The 14,834-nt window shown below is 65.2% G+C and overlaps 1 protein-coding gene across 1 annotated transcript in view; it reads right to left on the bottom strand.

The window, feature by feature from the left end:
- The window catches only part of KIF26A (kinesin family member 26A), a 40,323-nt gene that overhangs the window by 20,597 nt on the left and 4,892 nt on the right, over positions 1-14,834 (bottom strand). The window contains exon 3 of the mRNA XM_036099380.2: positions 6,926-7,378. Coding sequence (XP_035955273.2) covers positions 6,926-7,378 — 453 coding nt within the window. The remainder of the gene's footprint in view (positions 1-6,925; positions 7,379-14,834) is intronic.

The following is a 14,834-nucleotide window of genomic DNA, read 5'->3' as shown; positions in this document are numbered from 1 at the left end:
GGGCCCTGGACCCCCAGGCCAGACCTGGCCCCTGGCAGAGCGGGGGGAGGAAGCAGCCTGCCTCAGCCTGGCCACCCCCAGCCCCATCCACTGCCCCAAGGGCCCCCTGTCCCCAGCCTCCAGGGCTCCCCGGAGCACTGCCTGAGGCATCCTGTGGCCCAGCTGGGGAGGACGGGCGTCCCCATGCTGACAGGACGTGGGCCTGCCCAGTGACCCTGAGGGTGAAGAGCCCGGGCAGCAGTCACATTCTGGAGGGCCCAACATCCTCGGGGTCTCCCAAGTGACACAGCCAGAGGCCAGGGTGGCAGCAGGACAAGCCACCACACGCCCCAGAGGAACGTTCTGAAGGAGGTCCTGCCACCTCGGGGCAGCACCACCCCCCACCATGGCAGAGGGTCTCACCCTGCCCAGCCCGTGGTCAGCACCAGCTTCCAACCCCTCTTGGGACACAGTAAAACCATGTCTGCAAAGGAAGGTCACAGAGAGCCCCACACTTTAAGCTAGATGGAAGCCACACACCACCCCCGCCCTGGCCCCCAGAACCCCAGCCACTCCCCCAGGGCTTCGAGGATAGGTCAGTAGCGGAGAAGGGTGAACCTGAAACAGCTCAGGCCCTTACCCACCACAACCTGCACCTGCCTTGCCTCTGCCCAGAGGGCAGGAACTCCTATGCATCCCTCAGAACCCAGCCCAGCCAGCCCTGTCCTTCTCCAGGCCACTCCCTGCCCCTGCCCTGGTGCCCTGTCCTGGCCTCCCCGGCCCACTGACCCCTCCTCAGCTTCCCTCAGCCTGTCCAGTGCTTCCTGCGCCCCACCCCTGGGAGTAATAGGGCCATGCTCAGCAACATAGTTTCCGATTCCACCAGCTTTCATGAGCACCTTTCACGTCCTATCACACATACCTGGTCTCCTCCACATCCTTGTGCTAACACCCTGCCCGGCACATCGTAGGTGCCCCATAAATTTGTCTCCCAGGAGCACAGAGCCTGGCAGGGACACAGACACAGGACAGACCCAGCCCACAGCTGGGAGGCAACCCCTAGGCCTGAGGGAAATGGGGCTGCTGGAACAGAGGGGGCACCAGCTCACAGGGAACATTCCAGAAGGAGGGTCAGCCAGGCCTAGACCTAGCCAACAAGAACCCAAAGCTGCTTCGTCTCCAGGAGGCTGTGGACGCTCAGGGCAAATGCGTGAGTAACACGGGGCAGCCAGCCCTAAGGACTCCCTGACGGCTGGACATCGGCCTGTCCTCCCAGTCCTGCCTCACACGCACATGATACACAATCCTCCGTGGCCTCAAACATGCATCCAGCCCCCGGGGCAGCTCTGCCGTGGGGCCCAGGCCCAGCAGCCCCGGCCAGGCCTGGTCACTGTTCAGGGAGGCATCCTGGACCGCAGGGGACCAAAGCAGGGGTGGGGTCACAGAGGGGGCAGAGCCGCCGCACCACGGCCCTCCACGGCCCCTCCGTCCACTCCCACAGAGCCCGGGCCAGCCCACCGTCACATGCAGCCTGTCCGCCTCCAGCCAGAATGTTCCGGCACCACCCGGCGAGGGCGCAGGCCGCCCGCACTGACCTGTCTCAGGAGTCCCGCACGCGCCTCGGCTCCACCATCCCGCGAGCTGCCGAGACACGGCTCCGGCCATCGGGACGGCCACTGCCGATTCCTGCCAGGAGCAGAACCCAGGCATGCCAAAAGAAGCCGGAGGGGGCGGGAGGGAGGACAGCGGGAGGGACGACCACAACAGGAGGACAGAAGAAAGGGGGTGGGGGGAGGGGCGGGCGGGCGGCCAAACAAAACGAGATGGGGGCACCAGAGCAGCAACGAAAGAGAAGCATGAAGAGAGGAGAGCGTGAGGCCGGCCACGCCGTCCCGGGGCCCCGGCGGAGGCGCCCAACACCAGCCAGCGCCCCCAGGGCGGGGGGGGAGGGGAGGGGGAGTTCCGTGGAGCGCAGTTTGGGAAACACCAGGCTAACCCTTCTCAGGAACGCTCTGGGCCTGAGCTCCAACATCTGTCCAGTTCTGGCATGTGAAGGACAGGGTGAGTACCTCCCTGGGGGTCACTTCAAGCCACGGTCGGGGGGGACAGCCGAGGGGGCGGGGGGCTAGCAACAGCCAGGACCGAATCATGCAAACAGTCTGGACCCAGTGCGGGGCACGGGCCGCTCACGGGGCGTGTGCCCGGAACCAGAGGTTCAGGGGGCAGACCCACCTGCCCCTCGAAGCTCCGCCTGGTCACCCAGAGGGGGCCTCAGGCTAAGGACATCCTGACCCTTACAAGTGCCCTGTCCCACCCCCAGCCCCCAGCCCAGTCACAGAAGCAGTCTCACTGCAGCACCACATGGAGGAGGGGGCCATCTGGTCCAACGTCCATTCCACGGGCGGGTAAACTGAGGCCCAGAGAGGGCGCCAGCAATGGACCCGGTCAGAGAGACAGGCCAGAACCCTCCACTCCCTGCCAGCCCAGCCACATCCCTGAGGATGGGTGGGCACCTACCAGAGGCCCCACCGGGGATCCCAGGGACGGGGGGAGGCAAGCAGGCTGGTCCAGGGTCAGCAATACTCCCAAGCTGGTGCCACACAACCTGCCACCACCAAAATGACCTCACCTCCTGTTCTGCACATCAAAGAAGTGTGCAGCACCTCCTCCAGGAAGCCCTCCATCCTCCCTATCCAGGCAGCCACTGCCCCAGCCCCCATGGCCCGTGAGGAGCCCCTGGCTCTGGGTTCTCCCTGGACTCTGAGCCCTGGGCCCCGGACAGGACGTGTCTGCAGGACGCAGGAAGGTTTGCACAGATTCTGCTGGCCTGGCAGCAGCACTGCAGACCACCGAGCCCCCCTCTGGCTGCCCCGGCCCATGCTCCTCCCAGCCAACCGTGCACGGTCACGGACTGCGGCCGTGAGATGAGTGCAGGTGTCCTGTGGACATCTGTCAGCATGGGGCAGGCCGCAGTTCACAGCCTGACCCAGGGGAGCAGGCCGGGGCGGAGGAGCCGGGGGCCCACGGCCATCACCACGGCCAGGGCAGCAACAGGCCAGAGCCCGGCGGCCGCGTGCACCTCCATCCTCTACAGCGGCAGGGCTGCCTCCACCCGACGTCAGACTGTCCACCACCAGGGGGCCCACAACCAGGAAGCATCACTGGACACTGGGGAGGTGGAAGGAGCCAGAAAGGGCCAAGCTCGGTGCTCCCAGACGAGGGAGGTGGGCTTCAGTTTTGACCACAGCCGTGGCTAGCTCTCCAGGTGGCCAGGCCCATGACGACCCCCTGCAGGACCATGGGGCAGGCTCGCAGCCCCAGCACCCGGAATGTTCTGGGCCCTCAGAGCCTGGGGTCCTCCAAAGACCACCCCTGCCACAATCTGCCTCCTCTCCACACACTAGAACAGAGGACAGCAGCCCAGCCCTCCCAGCCAGAGGGCTCCGCGTCTGCTGGAAACAGTCACCCCCCAGGGCCATGGAGGGGCTGTCGTGCAGACTCGCAGCGCGTCCTCCAGACGCACTTCCTCCTGATAGTTTAACATTCCAGAGCCACTTCTAGCGATCGATGCCCTGGTTCTGGGGAAATTACCTCATCTGAATCCTAAAGTTCTATTTATGCTTCTAATCATCTCCCCATTGATCGCCAGGACTGTTGTCTAATTATAAATCCATTCCCACCCACCCCGAACGCAATCAATGTGCACATAAAACAGAGAGAGAGCCTTAAATGCCCACGTTTTACAACGTGCTGGCTGCAGGCGGGGCTGCCCGGCAAGAGGCCAGCGACGCCCCCCCAGGGCCCATGGAGGCATGAAGCCTCCCAACACCGGCTGCACCAACCCCGCTCGCTCCCACTGTCAGCTCCTGTCCATCTTCTACCTCCTGGGCACTCTCAGAGCGAAGGCCGACCGCCCTCTCTGCCCGGCCCTCCAGGCCCCAGCAAGACATGCATTCAGCTCCCTCCCCAGCTAAGGAGCCCCCTGCTATTGCCAATGTCCCCCACACTCCCCACCACACCATGGTGCTGGGCCCACCATCTCTGACACATCTCTCTGGGCCCAGCTCAATGCCACTTCCTCCAGGAAGCCACCCAGCTCTCCCGAGCTGCCTCCCCAACTCAGTGCTGCCCCCCAGCACATTCCTCCCAGGAAGCCCAGCTCTCAGGCCAGGAGGCCCCCGGCATGCGTGGTGGGGGCTGGCCTCCCTCTTCTTGGCTTCACCCCAGGATTTAATAATGGAGGAGTCAGAAACAGCAAGACCACACCCAGAGGGCATCTTCACACCAAACGGAAGCTAGCACAAGACCCCAAGTTCTTCCCTGAGCCCCTGTGCACCCCATCCCCAAGCTGCCAAGGGCCAGGGAGGCCCTAAGGACAGAGTGCCCTCTGGAGGACCAGCCCCAGCAATGGGTCACAGGGTCCAGCTCAGGATCTCTTCAAAGACCACGCCAGAGGTAGGAACATCAACCAGCATGGCCTCACTGAACTCAGAAGGGCCAACGAGCCAAGGGGTGGGGACAGGGCAGGGGTCTGTCCTGCTTTAGGATTGTATGCGACCTTGCCCCAGCAGCTAAGGACGCTCCCTGTGCCTCCATCCCCCACGGCCCCACAGAGCACAGAGCCCACAGGGAAGGTCTACGCACTGCTCTATTTCAGAGACGCTCACTGGGGAAGTTTGTGCAGCCAGCTCTGCAGTGACTGGAGAACGGACCAAGCAAAACTAGCTTTCATAGTCATCCACTGACCTCTGCCCCTGGCTCCGTGGGGGTGGGTGACGCAGGAGGCAATGGGGACACTTCTCCACGCAACCGCACACACCAACACAGCCTGGCCTGGGCCCCCAACCCCTCTTCCCCCTCCTCTGCTACCCCAACCGCAGCCCTATCTCCTGATAAGGCCTCACACCTCCAGGGAGACCTCAAGCTTCACACCTCCAGGGAGGCCTGGATGCTTCACACCTCCAGGAAGGCCTCTGTGCTTCACACCTCCAGGGAGGCCTCATGCTTCACACCTCCAGGAAGGCCTCCATGCTTCACATCTCCAGGGAGACCTCATGCTTCACACCTCCAGGGAAGCCTCATGCTTCACACCTCCAGGGAAGCCTCATGCTTCACACCTCCAGGGAGGCCTGGATGCTTCACATCTCCAGGGAGACCTCATGCTTCACACGTCCAGGGAGACCTCATGCTTCACACCTCCAGGGAGGCCTCATGCTTCACACCTCCAGAGAGGCCTCATGCTTCACACCTCCAGGGAGGCCTAGAAGCTTCACACCTCCAGGGAGACCTGGATGTTTCATATCTCCAGGGAGACCTCATGCTTCACACCTCCAGGGAAGCCTCATGCTTCACACCTCCAGGGAGGCCTGGATGCTTCACATCTCCAGGGAGACCTCATGCTTGACACGTCCAGGGAGACCTCATGCTTCACACCTCCAGGGAGGCCTCATGCTTCACACCTCCAGGGAGGCCTGGATGCTTCACATCTCCAGGGAGACCTGGATGTTTCATATCTCCAGGGAGACCTCATGCTTCACGCCTCCAGGAAGGCTTCATGCTTCATACCTCCAAGGAGGTCTAGAAGCTTCACACCTCCAGGGAAGCCTCATGCTTCACACCTCCAGGGAGGCCTGGATGTTTCATATCTCCAACGAGGCCTCCGTACTTCATATCTCCAGGGAGACCTCACACTTCACACCTCCAGGGAGACCTCACACTTCACACCTCCAGGGAGGCCTCACGCTTCACACCTCCAGGGAGGCCTCACGCTTCACACCTCTGGGCTTCCACACAGAGGGTTCCTTCTGCTTGGAAGGTCCTTCCTACTTGTTTGCCTGATGAACCCCTAGGCTGGGCTGTCTGTCAGTCTCAGTCCTCAACTAAATAGGTGGGCACATCTGAGGGCACAGACCCCTGGGAGAAGGTATCTCCTGAGGCTCGGGCAGAGCAGCCAGGTGCTTTCTGGGGAAAGGCCTTCCCAGGACAGTTAACCTCATGTACTACCCAAACCCAAACCAACTTCCTCCAGTGTCCCAGGAGACCCCTAATCCAACAACCACCCCCATCCCAACTCCTATCCTAGTATACTATCCGCTCGATGGAAAACTGGGGGCGCAGCAGACACTGGGAGAGACCCCCAGCAGCCAAGCTCTGTGGCTAGCGGGAACGCGGCTGGCCTCAGCTCCGCCCTGCAAGACTGGCTTCATCCCAACCTACGGGGGTGACACCGGCCCAGGGCTCTGCTGGAGGACACCTGGCCCAAGTCCACGGCACCCACGGTGCCCACTGGTGCCCAGAGCTGGTTCCACGGAGGCTGTGCCCCCTGGTGTGGGCGACAGTCTGGTGCACCTGAGGAGGAGAGCCTTTGTGGGGGGCACTCTGCAGCCACTGAAAAGAGGCGTCTCCTGAGAGGCCACGGGAGTGGACAGAGACCTCCTCCACCCCCTGCGGGCCTCACCCTACACTCCAAGGTCTGTCAGCTGGGCCACAGCCTGGGGGGGGGGGGCGCCTAGCATGGCAGGAGAGCCTGGAGGGGCGGGGCCACTGGGGACCCCTCCTCACAAGGAGATGTGTCACTCACCCCGAGAAGGAGGGTCTGACCCTGTCCCGGGAGCCCTCCCGTCAGCCCGTGGCAGCACACGTGCTCTCAGAAGCGGGAGTGGCCAACACCCTCCCCGACCACACACGCAGGTGCCATGTGACGGACGCCCCGGGGGACGCGGGAGGACCCTGCCCACCGTGACTCTGCCGGCGGACTCGACGGGCCTCCTCCCGTGTGCACGGCCCCTTGATACGGGGGCGGGGGGGGCACTGAGCCTGCACAGCGTGGGCCGTGCTGAGATGTGGACGGGGACCCCCACGAGGGAACCCAGGTCTGACCCAGCTGCCCACCGCCCTGCCTGGTGGTCCCAGGAGGCCGGCAGCCCACCCCGCCCAGCGGACTCACCAGGCAGGACGGCGGCAGGAAGCTGTTGACCCTCGAGACACTCCACATGCCCTCCAGGCACTGCTGGGCCTGGATGGTGACGGTGCTCAGGGCTCCGCCCAGGCCGGCCGGTGCCACGGACACCTGCACACTGGGCCCCGACGGCCAGGCCAGCCCCTTCCTCTTGTCCGGCCCCACGCGGCCCGGCTGCCTGCCCGGCGGACCAGCAGGCCCGGCTGCCTCCCGCGGGCCGCTCCCGGCGCCGGGGCTGGGGGGCGCGGGGCCAGGGCCTCCGGGAGGGGCGGCGGGGTCCTCGCGGCTGGCGGGAGCCTGGAGCAGCCGCAGGGCCTCCCGCGTCAGCTGGTTCAGGTGGGTCGTGCAGACGTCACAGCGGCGCTCGGCCTCCGGGCGGCAGGCAGACGGGGCCCCAGTGGCCGGCAGCTGGTCGAGAAGCAGAGCAGAGAGGCAAGGGTCCTGGGGGGGGGGGGGACAAGGGACAAAGGTGGTCAGTGCCTGGGCACCAGGACCCAGCCCTTCGTGCCTCACCCCCGCGGCGCCGGCCCAGCTCATGCTGTGGCCGCTGCGTCATCCATAACTGATTAATAAGCCCCAAACGGTTTCGTCAGCATGAGCCCGGCAGGAAAATAATTATCGGAGCTTAATAGCGAGGCCCACGGTGCCCCTGACAACTACCTGCCTCCTCCCGCCCTCGTTACCGAGCTCTCTCGCGGTGAACGAGGCGTCAGCCAACAACCGGCCGCAAGCAGCCCAGGCCAGGTGGTCGAGAAGCCGCCGGGAGGCTGGCAGAAGCAGGGCCGGACGCCCCCACCCCCAGCCCGGCCCAGGGCCCTTGCATGGCCTGGCTGCGTGCAGTCAGCACCCCCGGGGCCCCCGGCGAAAGCCACATCCGTCCAGAGCCATGAGGGGACCCCCGGCTCGACCCCACTGGAGGTGGGGCGGGAGGGCTGGACACCCTCGCCCTGCCTTTGGGAAGCCGGGATCTACGGGAGAGTGAACAGCGGCCCCGCGCTCACCCGAGCCCGCGGACGTCAGGCCGCGCAGTGACACCGGGAGGGGTGAGGCAGGCAGGCCCGGGTCCGCCTGAGGACGGATGTGCAAGGGCCAGATGCCCACCCCACGCGACCGCCCGCACGGGCCTGGCCGCCAGCGTCTGTGGGGCTTGGTGGCTGCCAAGCTGTGCGCTGCATGAGGGGGACACACGGGTCTCCCTAACTGTGAGCCTGGTGCCCAGAAAGGGCTAAGGATAAGAGTCAGCTCAGCCCAGGGCCTGGAGGTCAGGGAGGGCTTCCTGGAAGAGGTGACGCGTCTGGAAGAAGGAGGAGGAGGAGAGAGCCAATCCTCAGAAGGAACCTCACTGAAAAGACGTTATCAAGACTCCTATTCCCTGGGCTCACACCCTGTCTCTCGACCGCCCCACCGGGCTCTGCCTTGGCGCCTCCCTGGGGCAGCCCTGTGGGGACCAGTCAGGGTCTGAGCCAGGGCCAGCCCCTCCGCATCCTCCCCTCCCCTGAGAGGCAAGGCCCAGCCACAGGTGCCTGGCCAGGGCCGCGCCCCGACAAAGCACTGGCCCAGCCCAGCTGTGGCCATGACCGCCCAGGACATTCCCAGGGCCCTCGACAGAACCAAGCCCATATGCTGGCCCGTGTCTTCCCTGTGGCCAGCTGGGCAACTCGGCTGGCCCTCCAGCTGCCCCCGCCCCCACGCCAGCAGAGACCTGCTCCAACTCCCCAAGCTGGAGCCTTTTCCCTACCTGGCCCCAGGCCATTCCCTACTGGCCACACAGCAAGACCTGACTCCAGTCCAGCTGCCCTGCTGGCCCCAAAAGGACTATGGCCTCCCCCGATACACCCATCACTCAGAAGAGGAAGCTGAGGCCACCATCCCACCAGGCGCATCTCATTCACTGCAGCCAGGCTCCCCGAGCCTGACCGTGGCCAGCCTGACCCTGCACCCAGATGCTCGGGACCAGCTGTGGCAGGGTGGCCTCACTGGGAGGGGGCGCCGGCTCTGCTCCCCCATCCGTGCTCCGCGGAAGCCCCGCTCGGCCTCAGCCACAGACCACTGCTGTCACCACATACCCCAGGTGGGTCAGCGCCCATGAAAGGGTGGCCCCTGGCCAGGCCAGGCGCACCAGCTGCCCGACTTGGGGGCCCCTCCGGAAGGCCTGGGTTTTCTCGGGCGAGGGCTGGTGGGCTCCAGGGCGTCTGAAGCGCCAGCATGTCTGGTCCCGATTGCGGACACCCCCAGCCGCTCCACAGCCCCGCCGCGGGAGGCCGGGCGCAGGGTCGGGGGGAGGCCCATGCAAACTCTGCAGCAGCGCCCACCGGGGCTGGCAGGCGGGCCCACAGATGCAACCCCGACGCCCGTCCCCCAGCCACAGGCCGGGCTCACACAGGGCCCGGCCCGGTCACTTGTCACTCCCGGCCTGTTTTCCAGGGCCCGGCTCGGATTACTCCGGTTTTTCCACTCAGCGGGAGGCTGCTAATGGTGGACCTTGCGAGAGGAAGGAAGTGCGGCCTGCTGAAGCCATTAGCCGACTTGAAAGGGCGCCCGGCCCCACCCAGCCCCCCCGCCCCCCCAGACCCAGCTACCCATTGTTCCAGTGCCTCGGCCTGGCCTGGGGAACTCGGGCCTCTGGGGGAGCCCCGGGGCACCCCCTACGTGGCTGGCACAGAGGAGGCAGGAAGGAAAGGCAGAGCAGGGGTGGGGGCGCTTACCGACCTGAGCCCGCACCAGACCCCCACCACCACGCTGGCGGGCCGGGCGCAGGGGGGCTGCAGGCAAGGCGACAGGAAGCCAGAGCAAACCCCCCTCCCAGCTGTGTCATCAGGAATCCAGATGGCAGCTGTCAGGGAGGCCCCAGCCCCACCAAGGCCTCAGGCTCTGGGCATCAAAGCCCCAGGAGGGAACCACGGAGGTCTGCTCCGATGAGGGGCGGGGGGGGCACACCAAACCCAATTCCTACGTTACGAGCCCCCAGGAGGCCCCGCCCAGACACACCTGGGCCCATCCCACGGCCAAAGCCCACCGCGGGGCCATCCACCCCTTCCCAGTGCTGGCAGCTGAGGGGGCCTCCCCATCACTGCAGTGGGCTCAGAGGGCTTTTGGCACGGCAGGGACACGGGGCATCTCTGCAACCTCTATCTCGTGTCACACACACGAGACAGAGGGACCTGCCCTGGGTGACCACACGGAGACCCCGTGGGGCTGAGCCCCTCTGTCGGGCCAGGCAGCACTAGGCTGGGCCAGCACGGAGCAGGGCAGGGCGGGGCGCGCTCGCTGCTCAGGCCAAAGCAAGCCCGCTGAGCAGCACAGGACACTCACTGCACGCTCCTCACCTGGACACGCGCCCCACACTGGAGGGACCCCAGGCCTCCCCAGTCTGCTGGACCAGCTTGGCAAACAGCAAGCTCCACTGCCCCCCCACCCCCGGCACCCTGGCCCAGTGTTCAGGACTCCAAGGAGGGGGGCTGGCACCTGCCACCGCACCTGCGACCCCTGGGAGGCCTTCACAGAGACGAAAGCTGGGCAGCCCCTGCAGCCCCACCCCCCTCTCCCCTCCAGGACCACGGTGGCCTTCAGCCTTCACATCACAAGCCAACAGCCCCAAGACCGCAGTACATGGGGGCTAGGAAGGCTGCGAGGGGCAGCCAGCCCTTCTCCTCTCCCAGCCACGGGAGCCTCCGGGCAGCTCCCAGGGTCCACAGGCCCAAGCCCCAGAGGGGTCGTTGGCCCAATTTCTGGAATGTTGACCCCCCGAAAGCCCCCAGCCGCCAGGCTACTTATCACCCCCACCCCCTCTCTGGAGCCCAGCACCTTCAGAAAAACAGTGATTACCCCACTGCAAAATATTACTTTCCATTTCCTCTCTACAGTCTAATTAAACAGATATTTTACTTGCATTTGGAAAATATTTTTCTTAATTTGATTCAATTTAGCACCGCACACCACCTACCCATCATGCCGCTGGGGTTTTAGGGAGCCTCCCCCCAGTTAAAAATAATGACTTGCCATTTTTCATCTCCTTTCTGGGGTCTCCAAGTTGCTTTAAGTAATCCTTCCATTTTCTCCTGCATCGGAGGCCCAGAGTGACTTCTCGGGGCTGAGATGCCCCATCGTCCTGCTGGGAGAGGCTTCTCCCAGCCCAGGGCCAGCCGAGCCCACCCACAGGGCGGGACGGGAGCTGACCAGATCCTCAAGCTGAGGCCAACACGGGAGGAAGGAAGGGGCTCTGCTCCCCAGTTGGGAGAAACTCCCAGACCTCAGAGCTGCGAGATGACCCTCCCTGAGCCCGTCACCCTGTCTTTAGAAAGAGGGTTCACTGGCAGGGCCTCTAGGAGGACAAACAGGCCCAGAGGCCACGCCTGGAAGAGCGCCCGGAGGCCTGGGGGTGCCCTCCCCGGCCCGCCACGCTGCCCACATGGAACGCGGGTCCTCCCTGGCCATACCCCTCTCCCTCCTCCTCCCTTCCCTCCACAAACAAAGCGCCCGGGGCCATGACCCTGTGTGGCCACCACTTCCGGAGCTGACGGCAGGTCCAGGAAGGGACCCCGACTACTGGGCCGGGCGCTGCTCTCTCGCGGCTCTGTTGGCGAGGACATTCCAATGTCGCGTGCAGCCTGGTGAACCCGGAGGGGTGTGGCGGGGGTTCGGTTTGCCAGCCAGCCACACCTGGGCCACGCCGGCCCCCCCCACCAGCCAGGCACCTCACCTCGGGCCCAACTGTCAGCCAGGGGCCCTGCCCACCCATGTCCACTGGGTCTAGCAGGAAGACCTGGGGACCCCCGAACCAGACCCTCCCCCATCTGCCAGCCAGAACCCTGGAGGCCACTCCGGGCCCACCGGTCTGCAGTTCTGAAGGCCCCAGAGCCGACACTGACTCCCCTCCTCTGTCAGAGGCTGGGGTAGGGAGAGCGGGGGCTGCAGCCCGGCCCACCCAGCACAGACTGGCACCTGTCCCCAAGGCCCCGTGCCAGGCACCAGCCAGCTGGGCAGCTCAGGGCACACACTAGTTCATTGAGACCCCCTCCCTTCAATGGCCTCCCCTGTCCACCCGACGCCACGCTGCCACGCAGGGCGGTGGGGATCCTGGCGGCTGGAGGCCAGGCCAGCGGGATGGCCTCAGCGGGGGCAGGGGATAGGGAGGCTGGTATCCCGGGAGGAGGCGCTCCACACACTTCGGGGGAGCCCGGAGCTCGCCCAGATGGGGCTTTCAGGCCGACTCCGTGGGTATGGCTGCAGCCCCCAGGGACCTCCTCTCCCTCATCTGAGCAAGGGGCACAGCAGATTCTCACCCTCCCCCCGGGGACCCTCACCCCATCTCTGTGGGTCTAATTCTAACCGAGAGCAAATGCCGCCTCCTCTAGGAGGCCCTCCTAGATGCCCCTCTGCAGAGCCCTCTCTCCCAGGCCCACAGCACTTCAGTTGTGCACACAAACACTGGAGGGAAAGCAGCCAGGGTGAGTGGCCTTAGGCAGGTCACTCACATCCCTGCACCCGCTCTTCCCTCCCTCACCACGTAGGGTGGTAGGGTTCGGTGTGTTTTGCTCAGAGGCCTGCTGACGGGTTGCTGGTATCAGCCCTCCCGTCTGCCCAGCTCCCTGCTCCCCTGTCCAAAGCACAGCCCCACAGGCCAGGTACCCTGGGTGTCCACCCCAGGGGCTCCTCTCCTCACCAGGCCTCAGGGGCGTTCCAAGAGAGGAGGGGTCCCACTCCCCACAGGGGCAGCCCGTCCCACAGCACAAACCCAGCCGGCCCTCCTTGCCGCTTACCCAGCAGAGAAGACAGACACGAGGCAGCACGGGTCCCAACATCATCTCGGGATCCGGCACCCAGACACACCACTACCAGGCACCCCTAGGCCTCCTGCTGGCCCACTGCACCGGCTGGACAAGAGCCAGAGCACGGCGGCCACGGACCCATCTCTACACACGCCCACCCCCCTGGGAACCACATTACTCCCCCCGCTACCCTGAGCCTGAGCCTAAGACACCTGGATCAGCAAGCTTGGGCAGCAAGGCTGGGGCTCAAAGTGTGGAGGGTTCGAGAAGGGACAGGGCCAAGGCAAGGGGACCCCAGGGACGAGATCAGGAGGGCCTGTGGCCACATTACTGGCAACCACCAAGCAAGCCACGCCGAAATGGCTTCCAGACAATCCCTTGGGTTTTAGACAGGCCAAGTCTGTGGGGCTGGGCTGTGGCCTTGCGCCGTGGCTATGAAGGGGGTAATGGGATCTTAGGGACGGGCCGATCCTGCAGCCCTGCCCCAAGCGGGGTACGGGGCAGGGCCAGCGACTGGCAGGTTCCACCCAGAAGCAGGCGGCGGCGTGGGCCAGCATCCGTCACACAGGGTCAGAGGTGAACGCAGAGCCACCGGCCCTGGGCCACGCGGGACCATGAATCTGTCGGCCCCAGGCGCCTGGCCGAGCCCACCCACCCCTGCCCCGGCCCAGCACTCAGAGCCGAAGGCTGGGATGCTGCCAGGGGGACGGAGACCAGATGAGGCCAGGGAGCCCCTACCATGGAGTGCCAGGAACCCTGCACACAGCCCCATGGGAGTCCCCCAGCCACAAAATGTGACACCAAAAGGGAAAATGCCCCCCTTTTAACCCAGGAGGAGCAAGGGACTCAGCCCGCCCGGACCCTGCTCCTCTCCGCAAAGAGGCAGCGAGTTCCGTCACCACCACGCGCATCCCTGACTCAGCCCCACCTCAGCGTGCAACCAGACCCCCTCAAGCAGACTCCCTCCCATGAGGCACGAGGGCTGGGACTGCGGGGCCCACACCCCAGCCAGCTCCTGAAGCTTCACCTCTGCTTGTGGCTGGCGCTCAGAGGGCCGTGGCTCACAAACCGCACCCCCCACTGCCCACCCTCACTCCCTGAGACCCTGGACCAGCAGGAGTTAAGACGGGCGCAAGAAGCCCATCATTCCGTTACTGGACCAAAGGACACCAGGGGACACTGGCTAGACCACTGTCTATCTAGGGAGGAGGGAGCCAGCCCAGCTGGGGAGGGGCCAGCTGAGGTCTCACGGAGGCCAGATGGCAAGGCTCGGCCTAACCCGGCCTCCTCCCTCACCCTGCCCAGGCTCAGTGGCCTGGGAGCCTCCGAGCCCCACAGACTTAACCCTTCGCAGCTGAGTCATCCGGGCCCCTGCCAGCTGGGACACTGCCCAGCCACCAGCGCCAGGGAGCTCCCGCCCCTCTCACACCTCCCTGGCTGCCCCCAGAGCCCGCCAGCACCTGGCTCAGCTGGGGAACACTGCTGATGCTGAGGTCCCCAGCCTGAGCAGCCCCAAGGCAGACACTGTGGCCCCGGCACAGGGGGGTGCCCCAGAAGCCGGCAGAGCTCAGACAGGCTCCAAACAGTGCAGGGAACAGGGGTCTGGGGACTCTGACCGCAGGCAGCAAATGTCCCATACCAGCCGGGCTCAGCCCCTGCCCTCCCAAGACCACAGGCCAGTTGGGACAGCAGACCCGGGACCCCACTACCGCACGTCAGTGCAGTCAGAGCTGGGGGCCATGGACACAGAGCACGCAGGGGGCCTGGATGGCTTCGCGGCAGGGGGAGTGACAGGTGAATGCCGAGCTGGCAGAACCGCCACCCCCCTCCTCCAGAACCAGACCCCAGAGAGAAGCAGGAGGGTCTCCAGGACGCCAGCCTTAGGAGCCTAGTTAGGTGACCCCGAGGCATGCACTGGACGGGAGCCCATGCCTCTCCCCAGAAGCCTTCAGACTCGCTGTCCAGCGTGGTGCAAAGTGTGAGCGAATGCCTGGGGGCCGCACCAGCGGTCAGAGACCATCAGCAGTGGTCCTGGAGCTCACAGGGGGCTAAGACGATGAGACCCCCTGCCAGGGTGAGCAAGAGATCTGCAAGAGCTAAATGAGAATTGATCTCTTTTCCCCATCAGA

This window comes from Halichoerus grypus, chromosome 8 (genome assembly GCF_964656455.1).
Source record: "Halichoerus grypus chromosome 8, mHalGry1.hap1.1, whole genome shotgun sequence".
NCBI classification, from domain to species: Eukaryota; Metazoa; Chordata; class Mammalia; order Carnivora; family Phocidae; genus Halichoerus; species Halichoerus grypus.
This window is presented reverse-complemented; position numbering and strand designations above follow the sequence as displayed.